The sequence below is a fragment of the Schistocerca americana genome, chromosome 5 (genome assembly GCF_021461395.2).
Source record: "Schistocerca americana isolate TAMUIC-IGC-003095 chromosome 5, iqSchAmer2.1, whole genome shotgun sequence".
NCBI classification, from domain to species: Eukaryota; Metazoa; Arthropoda; class Insecta; order Orthoptera; family Acrididae; genus Schistocerca; species Schistocerca americana.
In genome coordinates this window covers 659,758,848-659,781,938 of record NC_060123.1, presented here as the reverse complement: position 1 = coordinate 659,781,938, position 23,091 = coordinate 659,758,848, and the positions used below count along the sequence as shown (strand labels likewise).

The 23,091-nt window shown below is 39.7% G+C and overlaps 1 protein-coding gene across 1 annotated transcript in view; it reads left to right on the top strand.

The window, feature by feature from the left end:
* LOC124616619 (sodium channel protein 60E-like) overlaps positions 1-23,091 on the top strand; it is a 287,365-nt gene that overhangs the window by 149,051 nt on the left and 115,223 nt on the right. The window contains exon 16 of the mRNA XM_047144943.1: positions 12,031-12,664. Coding sequence (XP_047000899.1) covers positions 12,031-12,664 — 634 coding nt within the window. The remainder of the gene's footprint in view (positions 1-12,030; positions 12,665-23,091) is intronic.

Here is a 23,091-nt window from a genome sequence, read left to right as displayed (position 1 = left end):
ACTGTTGCCTCATCAGGAAAGAGGGAAGGAGAGGGAAAGACGAAAGGATGTGGGTTTTAAGGGAGAGGGTAAGGAGTCATTCCAATCCCGGGAGCGGAAAGACTTACCTTAGGGGGAAAAAAGGACGGGCATACACTCGCACACACACACATATCCATCCACACATATACAGACACAAGCAGACATATATATATATATATATATATATATATATATATATATATATATATATATATATATATAAAAACAAAGATGAGTTGACTTACCGAACGAAAGCGCTGGCAGGTCGATAGACACACAAACAAACACAAACATACACACAAAATTCAAGCTTTCGCAACAAACTGTTGCCTCATCAGGAAAGAGGGAAGGAGAGGGGAAGACGAAAGGAAGTGGGTTTTAAGGGAGAGGGTAAGGAGTCATTCCAATCCCGGGAGCGGAAAGACTTACCTTAGGGGGAAAAAAGGACAGGTATACACTCGCACACACGCACATATCCATCCACACATACAGACACAAGCAGACATTGAAATATGTCTGCTTGTGTCTGTTTGTGTCTGTATGTGTGGATGGATATGTGCGTGTGTGCGAGTGTATACCTGTCCTTTTTTCCCCCTAAGGTAAGTCTTTCCGCTCCCGGGATTGGAATGACTCCTTACCCTCTCCCTTAAAACCCACTTCCTTTCGTCTTCCCCTCTCCTTCCCTCTTTCCTGATGAGGCAACAGTTTGTTGCGAAAGCTTGAATTTTGTGTGTATGTTTGTGTTTGTTTGTGTGTCTATCGACCTGCCAGCGCTTTCGTTCGGTAAGTCACCTCATCTTTGTTTTTATATATAATTTTTTCCCATGTGGAATGTTTCCTTCTATTATATATATATATATATATATATATATATATATATATATATATATATATATATATATATATATATATGAGGTGACTTACCGAACAAAAGCGCTGGCAGGTCGATAGACACACAAACAAACACAAACACACACACAAAATTCAAGCTTTCGCAACAAACTGTTGCCTCATCAGGAAAGAGGGAAGGAGAGGGGAAGACGAAAGGAAGTGGGTTTTAAGGGAGAGGGTAAGGAGTCATTCCAATCCCGGGAGCGGAAAGACTTACCTTAGGGGGAAAAAAGGACAGGTATACATTCGCACACACGCACATATCCATCCACACATACAGACACAAGCAGACATATTTAAGTCTTTAAATATGTCTGCTTGTGTCTGTATGTGTGGATGGATATGTGCGTGTGTGCGAGTGTATACCTGTCCTTTTTTCCCCCTAAGGTAAGTCTTTCCGCTCCCGGGATTGGAATGACTCCTTACCCTCTCCCTTAAAACCCACTTCCTTTCGTCTTCCCCTCTCCTTCCCTCTTTCCTGATGAGGCAACAGTTTGTTGCGAAAGCTTGAATTTTGTGTGTGTGTTTGTGTTTGTTTGTGTGTCTATCGACCTGCCAGCGCTTTTGTTCGGTAAGTCACCTCATCTTTGTTTTTATATATAATTTTTCCCACGTGGAATGTTTCCTTCCATTATATATATATATATATATATATATATATATATATATATATATATATATCGACTTGATGTGTGATCGGTGTTCACACTGAATAATTGTAAGAAAAACTGTTTGTATTTCTCTTTCATTTGGTGTATTATTTATAATTGTAAGGGGAATGTAATATGTGCTACAAAGCCTTAAAATCCGTGTATTCATTTTGAAACACCCTGTATAGTAACCAGGTTGAACTTATTAACTTTTGTAACTGCAGTTTCATAGTTCTTTTTGACATTCATTCCAGTTAAATCAGGTAGAATGGTAAAATCTATATTTTCCTTTATTTAAATTGCTACCTGCTTGGTGTTTTTTATGCAATAGCAGACAGATGAATGCATTTATTTTTGCTTGTTTAATTATTTCCAGGGTAAACCAGTGCTCAGAAATGCATAATACTGAGATCTCTCTACTTCTCATTTTAATGGTATTTTAATTTAATCAATTTTAATAAACAAGGTGACATTTCTACAATCTCTGTTGACAGCCAGTACATACACAAAATTACATGAGCTGATAACTACACATTGAATAGTCACAAAGTCAGAGAAACATTAACACCCTATTAACTGTCCAAGTACAGAGTCCCGTCATTGACAGCTGAATGCACACTGGTGCAGAGCTGACATCTGACTCAAGAACATTTGCATGCTTGCTCAATATACAGATTAAATAACATTGGGGAGAGGCTACAACCCTGTCTCACTCCCTTCCCAACCACTGTTTCCCTTATGTGCCTCTCGACTCTTATAACTGCCATCTGGTTTCTGTACAAATTGTAAATAGCCTTTCGCTCCCTGTATTTTACCCTGCCAACTTTAGAATTTGAAAGAGAGTATTCCAGTCAGCATTGTCAAAAGCTTTCTCTAAGTCTACAAATGCTAGTAATGTAGGTTTGCCTTTCCTTAATCTTTCTTCTAAGATAAGTCATAGGGTCAGTATTGTCTCACGTGTTCCAACATTTCTATGGGATCCAAACTGATCTTCCCTGAGGTCAGCTTCTACCAGTTTTTCCATTCGTCTGTAAAGAATTTGCGTTAGTATTTTCCAGCTGTGACTTATTAAACTGATAGTTCGGTAATTTTCACATCTGTCAATGCCTGCTTTCTTTGGGATTGGAATTATTATATTCTTCGTTAAGTCTGAGGGTATTTCACCTGTCTCATACATCTTGCTCACAGTGTTGTAGAGATTTGTCAGGACTGGCTCTCCCAAGGCTATCAGTAGTTCTAATGGAATGCTGTCTACTCCCAGAGCATTGTTGCAACTCAGATCTTTCAGTGCTCTGTCAAACTCCTCACGCAATATCATATCTCCCAATTCCCTTCATCTACTCCTCTTCCATATCCATTACATTGTCCTCAAGTACATCGCCCTTGTATAGACCCTCTATATACTCCTTCGGCCTTTCTGGTTTCCCTTCTTTGCTTAGAACTGGGTTTCCATCTGAGCTCTTGATATTCATACAAGTGATTCTCCTTTCTCCAAAGGTCTCTTTAATTTTCCTGTAGGCAGTATCTATCTTACCCCTAGTGAGATAAGCCTCTACATCCTTACATTTGTCCTCTAGCCATCCCCGCATAGCCATTTTGCACTCCCTGTCGATCTCATTTTTGAGACGTTTGTCTTCCTTTTTGCCTGCTTCATTTACTGCATTTTTATATTTTCTCCTTTCATCACTTAAATTCAATATTTCTTCTGTTACCCAAGGATTTCTACTAGCCCTCGATTTTTTACCTACTTGATCCTCTGCTGCCTTCACTATTTCATCCCTCAAAGTTACCCATTCTTCTTCTACTGTATTTCTTTCCCCCCTTCCTGTCAATTGTTCCCTTATGCTCTCCCTGAAACTCTGTACAACCTCTGGTTCTTTCAGTTTATCCAGGTTCCATCTCCTTAAATTCCCACCTTTTTGTAGTTTCTTCAGTTTTAATCTACAGTTCATAACCAATAGATTGTGGTCAGAGTCCACATCTACCCCTGGAAATGTCTTACAGTTTAAAGCCTGGTTCCTAAATCTCTGTCTTACCATTATATAATCTATCTGATACCTTCTAGTATCTCCAGGATTCTTCCATGTATACAACCTTCTTTTATGATTCTTGAACCAAGTGTTAGCTATGATTAAGTTATGCTCTGTGCAAAATTCTACCAGGCGGCTTCCTCTTTCATTTCTTAGCCCCAATCAATATTCACCTACTATGTTTTCTTCTCTCCCTTTTCCTACCATTGAATTCCAGTCACCCATGACTATTAAATTTTCGTCTTCTTTCACTACCTGAATAATTTCTTTTATCTCTTCATACATATCATCAATTTCTTCATCATCTGCAGAGCTAGTTGGCATATAAACTTGTACTACTGTAGTAAGCAGGGGCTTCGTGTGTATTTTGGACACAATAATGCATTCACTATGCTGTTTGTAGTAGCTTACTCGCACTCCTATTTTTTTATTTATTATTAGACCTACTCCTGCATTACCCCTATTTGATTTTGTATTTATAACCCTGTATTCACCTGACCTAAAGTCTTGTTCCTCCTGCCACCAAACTTCACTAATTCCTACTATATCTAACTTGAACCTATCCATTTCCCTTTTCAAATTTTCTAACCTACCTGCTCGATTAAGGGATCTGACACTCCACACTCCGATCCGTAGAACTCCAGTTTCCCTTCTCCTGATAACGACGTCCTCCTGAGTAGTCCCTGTCCGGAGATCTGAATGGAAGACTATTTTACCTCCAGAATATTTTACCCAAGAGGATGCCATCATCATTTAATCATACAGTAAAGCTGCATGCCCTCGGGAAAAATTATGGCTGTAGTTTCCACTTGCTTTCAGCCGTTCGCAGTACCAGCACAGCAAGGCTGTTTTGGTTAGTGTTACAAAGCCAGATCAATCAATCATCCAGACTGTTGCCCCTGCAACTACTGAAAAGGCTGCTACCCCTCTTCAGGAACCATACGTTTGTCTGGCCTCTCAACAGATACCCCTCTGTTGTGGTTGCACCTATGGTATGTGGTATGGCCATCTGTATCACTGAGGCACGCAAGCCTCCCCACCAACGCCAAGGTCCGTGGTTCATGCGGGGGGGGGGGGGGGGTGGGAGGGTGGGGTAACAGAAAGTCAAGTAGATATTGTTATTCCTGAATGAAATGTTGTAGCAAATATCGGGTGTTAGAAATAGAGAAAAATTGTGGTATTGGAATTACCATCAAAGATGGTGTAAAATTAAAGAAAAAATGGAAAAATAAAAAAATAAAAATCTAAGTGATACATCATGCTCCTCAGAACTAGCTGGGGAGTTTAACTGAGTTAGATTAGTTGGTGAAAATAATAGTTATTAGCTTACTTAGGTCTTTACAGTGTGAGGAAAATGTACATCTTTTTTTTCTCTTCGACAATTTAGGTAATTATAACAAAATTAGTATCACTTAAAATAAGCAATCAATGAAAAAATCCAGAATGGAATGTACAAATTTATGTTTGCTGCATCAGACTATTGCAGGAAAAAGAATTCCACGTAATAAATCTAATGCTCCTGTGGACCCGCCATAAAAAAGAAAACTTAAAACCAATTATTATATGGTTAACCTTGAAGATGGAGTTTTGCATTGCTTTCCACTACTGCTAACACAGAGAATTAATTTAGCATCAGTAAGAGGTCAGAAAGATCTTATTGAGTCATTTATTGATAGTTTAAATATAATGTATTTGGACTTTCTGTATAGGTGCCAGACTAGAAAAACATGAGTTAAAATTGCACTCAGTACATTAAAAAGAAATAGACATTAACAATGTCGTGAAAGGTAGATTGCTACTCGCTGTAAAGATGACACATGACAAAAAGATTGTTATAGATGAGCTTTTGGCCAAAGCCTTCTTCAGGAAGGAAAACATGAACACATTCACAGAAGCGAGCACACCTCTTGCACACATGACCACTATCTCTGGCCACTCTGGCCAGAAATATATCTGAGACATTCATGTTCACCAACAAAAACAATAGGCTCTTTAAAAGATAAAAAGGTATCTGGTATTGAGATGAATTGTTAAAAATGAGAGGAATAAGCCTTTCACTGTACCAGACATATAAAAGCGATTATTATCAAATTCCAGAATAGAGAGAGAGACAGAGAGAGAGAGTTTACAAATCCTATCTTAGATGTAAGAAGTTTTGTTCAACTAGGCTTCTGTATGCCAGTAAAATAGTTTATGAAAGTTACATATTTATTTATTTATTCCAATAAACAATTTTCAGTATCAAACAATCCAAAACCCAGGACTGAATGTAATAATATTATGAAAAGGAAAGTTGCTACTCACCATATAATGGAATATATATATATATATATATATATTGGTTAGTGTTACAAGGCCAGATCAATCAATCATCCAGACTGTTGCCCCTGCAACTACTGAAAAGGCTGCTACCCCACTTCAGGAACCATACATTTGTCTGGCCTCTAAAAACAAAGGTAATGAGACTTACCAAACAAAAGCGCTGGCAGGTCGATAGACACACAAACAAACACAAACATACACACAAAATTCTAGCTTTCGCAACCAACAGTTGCTTCGTCAGGAAAGAGGGAAGGAGAGGGAAAGACGAAAAGATGTGGGTTTTAAGGGAGAGGGTAAGGAGTCATCCCAATCCCGGGAGCGGAAAGACTTACCTTAGGGGGAAAAAAGGACGGGTATACACTCGCGCGCACACACACACATATCCATCCGCACATCCACAGACACAAGCAGACATTTGTCTGAGCCAGGTGAGCGGTTTAGGATTCTGGGTGTTTAGGAAGCACAAGCCCCCTTCCTCAATGTTGATCTCCACCTCAAAGATGGCTAAATCAGTACCTCTGTCCATATAAAACCTTCTAACCACCAGCAATATCACCACCTTGACAGCTGCCCAAACTCTTTGCCTTTACAAATGTCTGCTTGTGTCTGTGTATGTGCGGATGGATATATGTGTGTGTGCGAAAGCTAGAATTTTTTTGTGTATGTTTGTGTTTGTTTGTGTGTCTATCGACCTGCCAGCGCGTTTGTTTGGTAAGTCTCATCATCTTTGTTTTTAGATATATTTTTCCCACGTGGAAGTGGTATGTTGATGCACACACACACACACACACACACACACACACACACACACACACACACACAGAGGGTGTTACAAAAAGGTACGGCCAAACTTTCAGGAAACATTCCTCACACACAAATAAAGAAAAGATGTTATGTGGACATGTGTCTGTAAACGCTTAATTTCCATGTTAGAGCTCATTTTAGTTTCGTCCACCTACGCTCAATGGAGCACGTTATCATGATTTCATACGGGACACTCTACCTGTGCTGCTAGAACATGTGCCTTTACAAGTACGACATAACATGTGGTTCATGCACGATGGAGCTCCTGCACATTCCAGTCGAAGTGTTCGTACGCTTCTCAACAACAGATTCGGTGACCGATGGATTGGTAGAGGCGGACTAATTCCATGGCCTCCACGCTCTCCTGACCCCAACCCTCTTGACTTTCATTTATGGGGGCATTTGAAAGCTCTTGTCTACGCAGCCCCGGTTCAAATGTAGAGACTCTTCGTGCTCGTATTGTGGATGGCTGTGATACAATATGCCATTCTCCAGGGCTGCATCAGCGCATCAGGGATTCCATGCGACGGAGGGTGGATGCATGTATCCTCGCTAACGGAGGACATTTTGAACATTTCCTGTAACAAAGTGTTTGAAGTCACGCTGGTACATTCTGTTGCTGTGTGTTTCCATTCCATGATTAATGTGATTTGAAGAGAAGTAATAAAATGAGCTCTAACATGGAAAGTAAGCGTTTCCGGACACATGTCCACAAAACGTATTATCTTTCTTTGTGTGTGAGGAATGTTTCCTGAAAGTTTGGCCGTACCTTTTTGTAACACCCTGTGTAATAGAGGGAAACATTCCACGTGGGAAAAATATATCTAAAAACAAAGATGATGTAACTTACCAAGCGAAAGTGTTGGCATGTTGATAGACACACAAACACACACACAAAATTCAAGCTTTCACAACCAATGGTTGCTTTGTCAGGAAAGAGGGAAGGAGAGGGAAAGACGAAAGGATGTGGGTTTTAAGGGAGAGGGTAAGGAGTCATTCCAATCCCGGGAGCGGAAAGCCTTACCTTAGGGGGAAAAAAGGACAGGTATACATTCGCGCACACACACACATATCCATCCGCACATATACAAACACAAGCAGATGTTTGCAAAGGCAAAGAGTTTGGGCAGAGATGTCAGTCGAGGCGGAAGTACAGAGGCAAAGATGTTGTTGAATGCCAGGTGAGGTATGAGCGGCGGCAACTTGAAATTAGCGGAGGTTGAGGCGTGGTGGGTAACGCGAAGAGAGGATATACTGAAGGGCAAGTTCCCATCTCCGGAGTTCTGACAGGTTGGTGTAAGTGGGAAGTATCCAGATAACCCAGACAGTGTAACACTGTGCCAAGATGTGCTGGCCGTGCACCAAGGCATGTTTAGCCACAGGGTGACAAGCAACAGTACCTCCAATATGACAGCTGCCACCCATTCCATATCAAACGGTCCCATCCCTACAGCCTAGGTCTTCGTGGCAAACGAATCTGCTCCAGTCCGGAATCCCTGAACCATTACACCAACAACCTGAAAACAGCTTTTGCATCCCGCAACTATCCTCCCGACCTGGTACAGAAGCAAATTACCAGAGCCACTTCCTCATCCCCTCAAACCCAGAACCTCCCACAGAAGAACCCCAAAAGTGCCCCACTTGTGACAGGATACTTTCCGGGACTGGATCAGACTCTGAATGTGGCTCTCCAGCAAGGGATACGATTTCCTCAAATCCTGCTCTGAAATGAGATCCATCCTTCATGAAATCCTCCCCACTCCACCAAGAGTGTCTTTCCGCCATCCACCTACCCTTCGTAACCTCTTGGTTCATCCCTATGAAATCCCCAAACCACCTTCCCTACCCTCTGGCTCCTACCCTTGTAACCGCCCCCGGTGTAAAACCTCTCCCATGCATCCTCCCACCACCACCTACTCCAGTCCTGTAACCCGGAAGGTGTACACGATCAAAGGCAGAGCCACGTGTGAAAGCACTCACGTGATTTACCAACTGACCTGCCTACACTGTGAAGCTTTCTATGTGGGAATGACCAGCAACAAACAGTCCATTCGCATGAATGGACTCAGGCAGACAATGTTTGTTGGTAATAAGAATCACTCTGTGGCTAAACATGCCTTGTTGCACGGCCAGCACATCTTGGCACAGTGTTACACCGTCCGGGTTATCTGGACACTTCCCAGAACTCCGGAGATGGGAACTTGCCCTTCAGTATATCCTCTCTTTGCATTACCCACCAGGCCTCAACCTCCGCTAATTTCAAGTTGCCGCCGCTCATACCTCACCTGGCATTCAACAACATCTTTGCCTCTGTACATCTGCCTCGACTGACATCTCTGCCCAAACTCTTTGCCTTTACAAATGTCTGCTTGTGTCTGTATATGTGCGGATGGATATGTGTGTGTGTGTATGTGTGTGTGTGTGTGTGTGTGTGTGTGTGTGTGTGTGTGTGTGTGTGTGAGTGAGTGTATACTACCGTCTCCTTCCCTCTTTCCTGATGAGGCAACAGTTTGTTGCGAAAGCTTGAATTTTGTGTGTATGTTTGTGTTTGTTTGTGTGTCTATCGAAGTGCCAGCGCTTTCTTTGGTAAGTCACATCATCTTTGTTTTTATATATATATATAAAATAGAGGGAAACAGTCCACGTGGGAAAAATATATCTAAAAACAAAGATGATGAGACTACCAAACAAAAGCGCTGACAGGTCGATAGACACACAAACAAACACAAACGTACACACAAAATTCTAGCTTTCGCAACCAACGGTTGCTTCGTCAGGGAAGGGGGAAGGAGAGGGAAAGACGAAAAGATGTGGGTTTTAAGGGAGAGGGTAAGGAGTCATCCCAATCCCGGGAGCGGAAAGACTTACCTTAGGGGGAAAAAAGGACAGGTATACACTCGCGCACACACACACATATCCATCCGCACATACACAGACACAAGCAGACATTTCTAGTGTCTGCTTGTGTGTGTGTGGGGGGGGGGGGGGGGTCGTGTATTTTTGGCGAAGGCCTTTCTGGCCAAATGTCTGTTTGTGACAGTCTTTTTGTAGTGCCTATCTGTGGTTCAGCAGCTCCACTATATGGTGAGTAGCAACTCTCCTTTTCATAATATTGTTACATTTTTTAGTATATTGTTTGTACACAAGATATAGGACAAGTGTAAACATAATTAATTTACAATTACAGTAGTCATTATGGCTACAACACCAACACAAAGTACATAACAACATAAATTGACATATTACATTGTTTCTACAGTTGATAGTTAGTAAGGAGAGTACATGATTAACATAAAGTAAATTATAGTGTGAAATGACATAATACATAATTATTAACATTTGGTAAAAGATATTATTCATTATGATGTTCCAGAAACTCTGAGACAGAGTAGGAGCAGTGCTCAAGCAAGAACTCTTTCAACCTCACCTTAAACATATTTAATGTTAGGCATTTAAATGAAGAAGGCATGTAATTATATATTATAACTCTAGTATGATATATTCCTCATTTGCATAAGTCTGTAATTATTCTTTCCAGTCAGACTCCTGAAATCATTCATTGTCTTTGAGAACTGAGTGATGGCTGTGCCACTTCACTCAGAGGACTTGAAAACAAACTGAACGCAACAGACACATCTGTGAAGGATCTGCTTGGTGCCAAGTTATGAGCATGGCATACATTTCTGTGGAATATTATCACAGCTGTTAATGGTACATTTTGGAAGCCTTTCTTCTTGAATCCTTTTGACATGCCTTTGCTATTGTAGTTATGAAAGAATAGAGAAGGTTGGAGAACAAGAATTAGAGACACGCTGTTATTGTAGATGTCGTTAAAAATTGTAAACACCAATGTGTACAAGTGGTTGTTAAAAAGTTTTAATCATCACTTTGAAAAATTCAAGCTACAATCATGAAACCTGATGAAGATATCAGCCCTTCTGTTCATATTCACCCTTCAATGCATCACATTTTTGTAATGAGTAATGATTTCATGGGGACGTTTCTTGTCGTTGTCTGTATTTTGGATGTTCAGGAAAGGTTCCACCTTGAAAGTTACCTTGATGTCATTCTGGAAAATGCCTGCCATGCAATGGTTTCTTCATCTGAGGAAAGAGGAAGAAGTCACTTTGTATCATCTCATTGGAATACAAGGATAGGCAATATTGATAGCCCAAAGAAGCTGTAAATGTGGCTGTTTCCTGTGCAGACACATTGCTGTGGAGCAGTGATACTTCATCTTGACGCACACCTATCAAGCAATGTGGTGCAGCAGTGGTCAGCACACTGGACTTGTTTTCAGGGAAATGACAGTTCAAATCCTTCTTTAACCTTGTGAGGAGATTGGTTTGCTGCTGTGTGGGCACTTGGGTGTCTGTATGGTTGTGTGTATGAATGTGTCTACTACTTCTATTAGAGACAGAAAAAGAGCTCAAAAGCTAGTGTAAATGCTGTTTTCTGCTGTGTGTTTATATGTTCCACACACCAGACAGCTACATTTGAGAATAGTTTCCTTTCCTTTACTTTATGTATTATTCCATGCAGGGATTTCCATTAATTTTTTGCACAAGGTACAGATGGAAGTAAAGCTGCATGGGTGAGTCATGAGTCATGCTTGGATAGCAAAGTTGGTAGAGCTCTTGCCCACAAAATGCAAAGATCCCAGATTCAAGGCCCAGTCTGGTACATCACTTTAATCTGTCATGAAATTTCAACTTCTTTAGATGTTTGACATGAAGTCTACCACATAATTCTTGTCACTGGATGACATGAGGGAGGAAGAGCTATCTCCCCCTGCCCCAGTGAGACAGAGTTTTGTTTTATATGCTAACTGCGGTTACAAAAATTATGTACATTTTAATTGTTATTACATCAATCCTTTTAGTGATAGCTGTAACACATTTTCTTTTACTGGTAATTGTATGTAGAAAAGATGTAATATTTCATAAATGACATATATCAGTAAGTGTTTCTTTTCTTAACTCATTCCATATCCTTAAATGTTCTCTTTTCTGGTCAGAATTATGAAAAACACTTTGTATACACGTCTTAACATTTTCATAACTTTTTATCTCTGAAACTGTGAATGATACAGGTACTATCACTTGCTTTTCAAGTTTCTGTGACAAGAGAAAGCAAACCACATTTTTTATGAGTTGAAGTTTTAATAACTGCTAGGAAACACTGTTTATACGACACTTAAAAACAATTATGGGTCTTGCTAAGGCTTCTTAAATAGCATTAATAGTGTCCAATAAATACAGCATTTCAGTTCTCTATTCCTGCTAAAGTTAAGGTTATTCTTAATTTTATAGGAAGTTGGAGAAGAGTCAAAACTGGTGAGGAGTTTTGAACGCATTAGATCTATTGTAAGGAAGAAAAGACAGGCACGAGAAAAGACTGACAATGAACAAAACATGCGACTGGAGCAAATGGTACGAGAAGTTATGACAAGGCATGCAGCTGAAAAAAGAAATCCATCCAGTGTTCGTGAAACGATTATAAGCATTCCAGAAAAGAAGCAACCTCTAACAACTGAATGTTCAGCAAGCCTGCCTTCAGATGTCAGTGATTCAAGAACGTCCAAAGATGCAGAAAATCAGGAGAAAAATGTCATCACTAAAGAAATTAAAAATTCTCCATGTATCACTAATAGACACTCTGTAAACATTCCTGCTATCTCTCCAAAGCCAACAACTGAGAAATATCATTCAATGAGCATGCAAGATTCTTTAAACAAACATGCAGAAGAGAAGCGATATTCATTAGTACTTCAGAAAGCTGTTGACCTTGAAGACACAGAGATTGAGGACCTGATCAACAACTCTGAATCCAGGCTGCAGCATCAAGAGACGGCAGTGCTGGAGACAGTCCAAGAGGCATCTGATACTCCAAAACACACTGTCCACAAACAGCTCTCTCTTGCAACTAACCAAACAAGTAGCAAAGGTAAGCAGTTGTCCAGAAAGATTTAGATGTGCTTTAACTTCACTTCTTTACAAGCTTTCATCTGCACAAACTGACTCCTATGACTATGTTTTGTTGATGTGTTGATACCAGTGCTATTTCTGTGTATTCTGTGCACATACTATGGCAACAGCTTTACGTTTTTAATGACAGTATTGTGTGATATTAGAACGCTTCTATCTGTTTTGGACAGTCTCTTTCAGATGGGCAAAAGATGACTAACAGATTTCCTGTCTGCTAGAAAATGTGTGTGTTAGCAGAGAGATGTAGTTTTATCACTTCACAGATATAATGGATGTGACATTAAAAACTAGAACAGGAAATATAGTAAAACTATTTATGTACTGCATAGAAAAACACACTCTGTCTCTGTTGTAGCTGGCGGCATTTACTGAGCAACACTATCCTCCTCACTGCTGATAGCATTAGAGTTGATGTACATGTCTATTGTATCCCACTATCTGTTTCTTGTGGTGTAATATTTGATGTATCAATTTTGTTCTTCACTTCATTGGCATGGATCAAACTGGTTCCAGTTTATGTCTATCTTTTAGTATATACATATATTTTTTTAATTTATAAGACTCTCTTTCAATTTAAGTTCTATTTGCTTCTTGTCTTTTATTTAAGTGGGTGTGTTTTACTGAAAAACTGAATGGATTTGTTTAATTACTCACTGTAAAGGTATTAATTTAGGGTTAACAATCCATTTAAGAAAGTACTACAGCATTCCCTAATTTTAAAAGTTTGAATTTTTAAATGACACAGACTCAGTTGCCCAGCAGTAGTGTTTCCATGATCTGATGACTTTGCCGAGCAAAAAAAAAAAAAAATTTTGCTGCTTAGCGGGAGGTACTGAACATTGCTCAGAAATCTGAAGTAATGGAAAAATATTCTGAATGGAAATAAATAGTGGGCAAAATAAAACTGGCCTGGAAAATATTTATAAGACTGATGTGGAACTCATGCTTGTTAATGAAAAGGAGAATTGCCCATCACAGAAAATGCTGGAAACTGTGATTTCGGTTCACCAGTCAGCTACTGTCACACGTCTGTGCATGTGTATCACCTGCATTTTCTGTCCCAAGTATTTTGTTGTGTCATTACATTTGAGTGAGTGAGAGGACCAGATGTGTTTAGTGACCAGTTTGAATGGAACACAAAATGGTGCTCATGATGAAACAGCTTATATTCATCCTCAGGTATTGTGCAAATCATAATTCATGGAAAATGTGTGCAGATCAGTTTAAGACTCAAAGTGTTTTGGCAAAACCTCCAGCAAAGTCTGCAATGTAAAAATTAGTGGAAAACTGGTGTGAAACAGGTTCTAACTATCAAAAAAGTGTTCAAACACCAGAAAATATTGCTCAACTGAAGTAAACCCAGAAACTAGGCCAGATGAAATTTCATTGCCATTTCAAGTGGGAATTAAGAGATTGTTGTGTCAAAATATTATCATGGAGCATATGCATGTGTACCTGTGGGGCAGAATGAAGGGTCAGGTATAGTGCATTAATCCTCGCACAGTGAAAGAGCTACAGCAGAACACAGAAAATGCTATTGCTGCTGTCCTTCAGACAGAACTCCTAGGCGTGTTTAACAATTTGATAAATGGAGTACAGCACTGGCATCAGTGGTAGCCATTTCCAGCATCTTCTTTGGTCTTCATTAACAAGGGTCAATCCCTCAGCAGCATTATTGTAAAAACTTTTTGAGCCAATTTTATTGTGCCCACGCTATATGTAAAAACAAGAAATCTGCCCATGACTAGTTTACAGTTAATACCTGTTCAGTAAAATAGCTTCATTGAATACAAAAATGATAGATGCAAACACTTGGAGCCTAAAAATAATTTCTGCAGGAAATAAGAAAAATAGAAGGAAGAAACAGAACATTTAATGGACAGGATACAGTGCTTCTCAGCAGATAGAAGAGGTGTCAGGTCACAGACAGGCAAAGGAAAAGAAGTACTAGAAATATTTGAGCTTTCAGGTGAAGTCCTTCTTCAGAAGTAGAACTTCCACACAACAATATTTCACACACACCTGACCACTGTCTCAGGGCATTAAGGCCGGCTTAAGTCAAACCTTAGTGCCTCGAGTCAGTGCCCATGTATGTTTGAGTCATTGTGTGAATGTGAAAAAGTTCTGTTTCTGAAGAAGGACTTTGCCCAAAAGCTCAACTATTTCTAGTATTCATTTTCCTCATGCTTGTCTGTGACTCAATGCTTCCTCTATGTGGTGAGTAGCAATCTATTCTTTCCATGGTGCTGTTATTCCATCCTGGACATTCTACTGACTGAAATAGAACATTAAATCGATAATGATAGACTTCAAAAGTTCAAGATCAGGTAATTGGACTTTTTTCCCACTATTTTGTTTATATGGTCCACATAACAGCTGCTTATGTTATGTCATAGGCTTGCAGCAGAGATAAAGTAGGACACGTTATCATCATTGCGGACCATATCCTCTACTTTTGTGAGTTCAAGCTAAGGACCCAAACTTGCCGTGCTCACCCTCTGAATACTGAGTATGTACTGCCCAACTGATCTAAGAGAGGTTTGGCTTTGCAGAGGATGTTTTCAATGTATATGTGACTTGTTCCTGCTGTCTGTGTGCACAAATTCTTGTAAGATACATCTTATGGGCTCATACGGATATTCAGCATTGAATTAATTGGTATGCTAATACTGTAATATTCACTTCCATATTTTCCAAGAAATCAACACATCCTGTTTATACATTAGGACCTGATGTAATTGTAATGAAACCAGAAGGTTGCATAAAACAAGAATGATAAGGGAAGGTAAACTACCCTGCAATATGTTGTGCTTAACAATCAATAATAATTCTAGAGCCACAGTCGGCAACTGGTAGTTCGTGGTTCAGATCTGGACCACAGAAGGTCAGAAAGGGAACTGCCAACAATATTATGAAAGTACCGTATTTACTCGAATCTAAGCCGCACTTTTTTTCCGGTTTTTGTAATCCAAAAAACCGCCTGCGGCTTAGAATCGAGTGCAAAGCAAGTGGAAATTCTGAAAAATGTTGATGGGTGCCGCCTCAACTAACATCTGCCATCGAATATATGTAGCGCTACACAGGCATGCAAAGATAAATACTGGCACCAAAACCTCTGCGTCAGTAAATAAATTTAAAAAAAAAAAGGTAAAAGACGAGCTTTTTCTCCGCCTCGAGTTTCGACTACTGTATTTTCGTACATTATCCAACGAAGTAAATACAAATTCCGTATTGTTCATCTTCGAATGTAGGAGCATTTCAATGTACTACGAAAATCCGACTGGCAAGACTGTTTGCCGTTTGGGATGTTTGTCAATATGGCCAACTCTACATTCTGAATTTTTTCCTACCTGTGAGAAGAGATGGTTGCTAATAGGAACTTTTATGAATTGTGATCACATGCAGTATTCTCTTCACCATAACAATAATACGAATATAAACATTTTGCCACGTATTATTTAGTGTTTGCTGCTATCTCATTTAAATCCTGTCTGCCTAATAAACTACGAAACTAGAGTGAGACAACAGCAAACGCGGAAGAATATACATATCATGTCATGTTTATATTCGTATTATTCTTATGCCTAATAGTAATACAGCCAAAAATGAAGCTCAGCAATTGACTAGATTTTAAATCCAAGATGACTCTAATTTCTGTGCAGAATGTAATGTACTAAAGCGTCTGCAAAAATTTTCGCGAAACTCTCGTTCAGAACATCTTCTATCATTCGCAGTCTATTATTTGGTTCTTGTTGATCACTATCAAAGAAAGCAGCAGTTTAAGTAAGAACAAATAGCAGTCTCTTGCCATTGTTTCGTTAATGAGACGATTCCTCTCTTCTTTTTTTTTTAATTACAAGCGGCGGTAGCGCGCACAAAAGCAAGCCATGCCGCGAGCGGCAACAGGCCGTAAACACACACTATCAGAATGCGACAAACAATGCATGACACAGTACAGTAATGAATTTTCAGCTTAGAGTAACGTAAACAAAGAAAACGGCGCTTATCAGATCAAAGAAAAATAAGCAATCAGTTCAAACCAGACGAAGCATGTGAAAAAGGAAGGGTACCCGTATAAATACGGAAGTAGCGCCCGACGCATAGCAATGGCTACCTGGTAAAGCTCAACTGCTAAGCTTACTACTCGAACCAAACTGCTCTACCTGTATCATCATTCATTCATTCGACCTAAATTGTGTCTCATATTAAAATGGACCAACTTTGTTTCGATTTGGCGGCCTAAAACTTTTTTCTTCCCTTGAATTTCGAGTCTCAAATTTCAGGTGCGGCTTAGATTCGGGAAAATTTTTTTTCCTTGATTTCGAGTCTCATTTTTCAGGTGTGGCTTAGATTCGAGTGCGGCTTAGATTCGAGTAAATACAGTACTGTGTGTATCAAAGAGAATCATTCAATTTGGCATGTCTATATTTTTGAAACTAATAAACATTTACAATGAATTTTGTTTTTTGATGAACGGGAAACTCAAAAAGTAGTTTTTTTCGTTCCATTTCACAGGTGTTCAATGTGCCCCCAAGATGCATGGCATATGTCAATGTGGTATTCGAATTGTTCCCAAATTGCAGCGAGTATGTCTTGAGTCACAACTTCCACAGCTGCTGTTATGCGATGCCTCAGTTCATTCATTGTTGTTGGTAATAGAGGCACATAAACAGAGTCTTTTATAAAGCCCCAAAAGAAATAACCACATACAGTCAGGTCCGGTGACCTTATAGGCCAGTAATGTACGACTGAATCCCTTGGTCCAGTGTGACTGATCCATCATTCAGTAATACTTTGATTTAAAAATTCCCACACTTCCAGATCCCAGTTTGACAGTGTCCAATCCTGTTTGTAAATGAAGTACTTCAAATCAGTCTCCAACTGTGGGAAAATAAAGTTCTCAAGCATATCGAGACATGTGCTTCCTGCAACAATGTTCTCGGGGGAAAAAAAATGGACCATACACCTTTTCCCATGAAACTGCCCAAAACACATTAAATTTTGGGAAGTCCCTCTCATGTTGTACAACTTCATGTGGTTGTTACATACCCCATATTCTCACATTATGACAGTCCACCTTTCTGTTTAAATGGAATGTTTCCTCATCATTAAACACTAAGTGTGGAAGAAAACTGTCATCTTCCATCTTGCCAAGAAGGAAATTACAGAACTCCACACATTGTTGTTTGTCACATTCACAAAGAGCTTGCAGTATCTGAATTTTGTATGCTTTCATGTGTAAATGTCGAAACAAAACATGCCAGACGGACATCGGGGGCATGTTGAGCTGTTGAGCTGCACAGCGAACGGATTGCTGTGGACTCCTTGTGAAACTATGGCGGATACATTCAATGTCTGTGTCAGACACTCAGGAACGGCCCGGCAATTTGCCTTTACAAAAACAACCTGTTTCTGGAATTGTTCATGCCATCGTCTAAAGCTCTGTGCAGTGGGAGGATCCACATCATACCTAATACAAAAGTCAAGCTGAACAGTTATTACTGACCCACACTGCACAAAATGTAGAACACAAAACTCTTTCTGTTTGTTGTCTTGACACCATTTTTACTAGATCTGAAGTGGGTGCACACTGCAGCTACCAAATGGGAACCATGTAAAACTTGAGAGTTTGCTCTTTCCAATGGTACATTGTTCATGCACATATTTCAAATAACATAATGGTTATGATTTTTATAGACCGGATAATTCTTTTTGATACAAGAAAATTATTTAAAAAATTATTTTTCTGTAGACAAGAATATGTTTGGGTGCCACCTTTACTACTTTTAGTAGTGTTTTACAAGTAATTGAGTGACATGATTTAAGTTGATTATGGTTAGTTAGTAGATTAAATGCAGAATCACTGTGCTGCATAATGAAGGAGGGCATGCTGGAGAATGGAAGCAGAGGGGATCAAGTTAGCTGGCCTTGTGTTGATCCTCACAAAAGCTCTTCACACCTGAAGGCAACATGAGCATTTTATTTAAAGAAATAGGAGATTTTATAAGTTGATCTCTGACTCTGGCAACCTACAAAGTCTCTTTTAATTGGAGCAAGCATATTCATTTCAACAAAATTTTTGTGTCTGTGATTCGAATGAAAGCTCAACACCACTTTATGAAATTTTGAAGTGAAATGACAGTTTTATCTTTTGGGTGGGTGTACATGGTGATGGTGACCTGTGACATGGAAGCAGCTCTTTTACGGTGTGTCAGTATGCGGTTTGTGCTGGGCAATGGTATTTTTTATAAAGAACAAATCTAAATAAAATAGACAAATTTTATCGTCACTTTGTGAAGAGTTGTTGCGACCTCTTACAGAGCTGTCATTAATTTGTGTTGTAATAACAAGAAGCTTATGATGTTTCCTTGTATTTATATGTATGCTAAAGTTTGTGGAATGAACATAATTTTTTTTATGCTGAGTGGTAGGCCTGGAGCTGTTCGAGTTTACCTCATAAGCAACAAAATGATCACTTGTGTTAAACATGCCAATTTAAAGCAACACTACCAAACATCTCATCAACAGTTGTATAAAATTTTTCCTCTGGATGGTGAAGCTCGTCAAAAAAGGCCTAGCCTTACAAAATCATCCTATGGGTGGACAAGCAAAATCTGCCAAAAAAGTGTTGCATGCGTGTTGGGTGCTTAATAAACAGCACAAGCCATTTTCTGATTCTGAGATAGAAAAAAAGATACATTGGGAGTAGCCGCATCACTTTTTGAAGAGAAAAAGGACATTGTTGCCACAATTCATGGTATTCATTGTCAGCAACAAGCAACCAAAATTTTTACTGCTGACAGTAAAAGCAGTTTGCTTGAACTTCTACAGAAGATGCCCTGCAACACCACAGCTCTTGATGGATCACTGTCATGTGATTGTTGGATACTGAATGCAAATCATGTAGGAAATAATTGCTATCAATATTGCCATTTAAAAACAAGATTTTTTGGAGAAGACTTATTCAAGACTTTTGATGATTGTATGAAAAAAATCAACCATTAGTTATGATAAAATGATGTCTGACAACCGAAGGGGACCCAGGGATGGCCGGCAGAGGAAAGGGGCTAGTAAAGAGAATCAAGGATAAGAATGCAGGGCTACATCTTGTGTTATTGTTATGGTCTTCAGTCCAGAGACTGGTTTGATGCGGCTCTCCATGCTACACTATCCTGCACAAGCTTCTTCACCTCCCAGTACCTACTGCAACCTACATCCTTCTGAATCTGCTTAGTGTATTCATCTCTTGGTCTCCTTCTACGATTTTTACCCTCCACACTGCCCTCCAATACTAAATTGGTGATCCCTTGATGCCTCAGAAAGCGATACAGTCAGCCGTACCATAGGTGCAACCACAACGGAGGGGTATCTGTTGAGAGGGCAGACAAACGTGTGGTTCCTGAAGAGGGGCAGCAGCTTTTCAGAAGTTGCAGGGGCAACAGTCTGGATGATTGACTGACCTGGCCTTGCAACGTTAACCAAAACGGCCTTGCTGTGCTGGTACTGCGAACGGCTGAAAGCAACGGGAAACTACGGCCGTAATTTTTCCTGAGGGCCTGCAGCATTACTGTATGGATAAATGATGATGGCATCCTCTTGGGTAAAATATTCCGGAGGTAAAATAGTCCCCATTCGGATCTCTGGGCGGGGACTACTCAGGAGGACATCGTTATCAGGAAAAAGAAAACTGGCATTCTACGAATCGGAGTGTGGAATGTCAGATCCCTTAATCGGGCAGGTAGGTTAGAAAATTTAAAAAGGGAAATGGATAGGTTAAAGTTAGATATAGTGGGAATTAGTGAAGTTCGGTGGCAGGAGGAACAAGACTTCTCGTCAGGTGACTACAGGGCTATAAACACAAAATCAAATATGGGGCATGTAGGAGTAGGCTTAATAATGAATAGGAAAAGAGGAATGCGGGTAAGCTACTACAAACAGCATAGTGAACGCATTATTGTGGCCAAGATAGATACGAACCCCACACTTACTACAGTAGTACAAGTTTATATGCCAACTAGCTCTGCAGATGACGAAGAAATTGAAGAAATGTATGATGAAATGAAAGAAATTATTCAGATAGTGAAGGGTGATGAAAATTTAATAGTCATGGGTGACTGGAATTCGATAGTAGGAAAAGGGAGAGAAGGAAACGTAGTAGGTGAATATGGATTGGGGCTAAGAAATGAAAGAGGAAGCCGCCTGGTAGAATTTTGCACAGAGCACAACTTAATCATAGCTAACACTTGGTTTAAGAATCATGAAAGAAGGTTGTATACACGGAAGAACCCTGGAGATACTAAAAGGTATCAGACAGATTATATAATGGTAAGACAGAGATTTAGAAACCAGGTTTTAAATTGTAAGACATTTCCAGGGGCAGATGTGGACCCTGACCACAATCTATTGGTAATGACCTGTAGATTAAAACTGAAAAAACTGCAAAAAGATGGAAATTTAAGGAGATGGGACCTGGATAAACTGAAAGAACCAGAGGTTGTACAGAGTTTCAGGGAGAGCATAAGGGAACAATTGACAGGAAGGGGGGAAAGAAATACAGTAGAAGAAGAATGGGTAGTTTTGATGGGTGAAGTAGTGAAGGCAGCAGAGGATCAAGTAGGTAAAAAGACGAGGGCTAGTAGAAATCCTTGGGTAACAGAAGAACTATTGAATTTAATTGATGAAAGGAGAAAATACAAAAATGCAGTAAATGAAGCAGGCAAAAAGGAATACAAACGTCTCAAAAATGAGATCGACAGGAAGTGCAAAATGGCTAAGCAGGGATGGCTAGAGGACAAATGTAAGGATGTAGAGGCTTATCTCACTAGGGGTAAGATAGATACTGCCTACAGGAAAATTAAAGAGACCTTTGGAGATAAGAGAACCACTTGCATGAACATCAAGAGCTCAGATGGAAACCCAGTTCTAAGCGAAGAAGGGATAGCAGAAAGGTGGAAGGAGTATATAGAGGGTCTATACAATGGCGATGTACTTGAGGACAATATTATGGAAATGGAAGAGGATGTAGATGAAGATGAAATGGGAGATACGTTACTGCGTGAAGAGTTTGACAGAGCACTGAAAGACCTGAATCGAAACAAGGCCCCCAGAGTAGACAACATTCCATTGGAACTACTGACGGCCTCGGGAGAGCCAGTCCTGACAAAACTCTACCATCTGGTGAGCAAGATGTATGAAACAGGTGAAATACCCTCAGACTTCAAGAAGAATATAATAATTCCAATCCCAAAGAAAGCAGGTGTTGACAGATGTGAAAATTACCGAACAATCAGTTTAATAAGCCATGGTTGCAAAATACTAAAACGAATTCTTTACAGACGAATGGAAAAACTGGTAGAAGCCGACCTCGGGGAAGATCAGTTTGGATTCCGTAGAAATACTGGAACATGTGAGGCAATACTGACCTTACGACTTATCTGAGAAGAAAGATTAAGGAAAGGCAAACCTACGTTTCTAGCATTTGAAGACATAGAGAAAGCTTTTGACAATGTTGACTGGAATAATCTCTTTCAAATTCTAAAGGTGGCAGGGGTAAAATACAGGGAGCGAAAGGCTATTTACAATTTGTACAAAAACCAGATGGCAGTTATAAGAGTCGAGGGACATGAAAGGGAAGCAGTGGTTGGGAAGGGAGTAAGACAGGGTTGTAGCCTCTCCCCGATGTTATTCAATCTGTATATTGGGCAAGCAATAAAGGAAACAAAAGAAAAATTCGGATTAGGTATTAAAATCCATGGAGAAGAAATAAAAACTTTGAGGTTTGCCGATGACATTTTAATTCTGCCAGAGACAGCAAAGAACCATGAAGAGCAGTTGAATGGAATGGACAGTGCCTTTTAAGGAGGATATAAGATGAACATCAACAAAAGCAAAATGAGGATAATGGAATGTAGTCGAATTAAGTCGGGTGATGCTGAGGGAATTAGAGTAGGAAATGAGACACTTAAAGTAGTAAAGGAATTTTGCTATTTTGGGGAGCAATATAACTGATGATGGTCAAAGTAGAGAGGATATAAACTGTAAACTGGCAGTGGCAAGGAAAGCGTTTCTGAAGAAGAGAAATTTGTTAACATCGAGTATAGATTTAAGTGTCTGGAAGTCGTTTCTTAAAGTATTTGTGTGGAGTGTAGCCATGTATGGAAGTGAAACGTGGACAATAAATAGTTTGGACAAGAAGAGAATAGAAGCTTTTGAAATGTGGTGCTACAGAAGAATGCTGAAGATTAGATGGGTAGATCATGTAACTAACGATGAAGTATTGAATAGAATTGGGGAGAAGAGGAGTATGTGGCACAACTTGACAAAAAGAAGAGACCGGTTAGTAGGACATCTTCTGAGGCATAAAGGGATCACAAATTTAGCACTGGA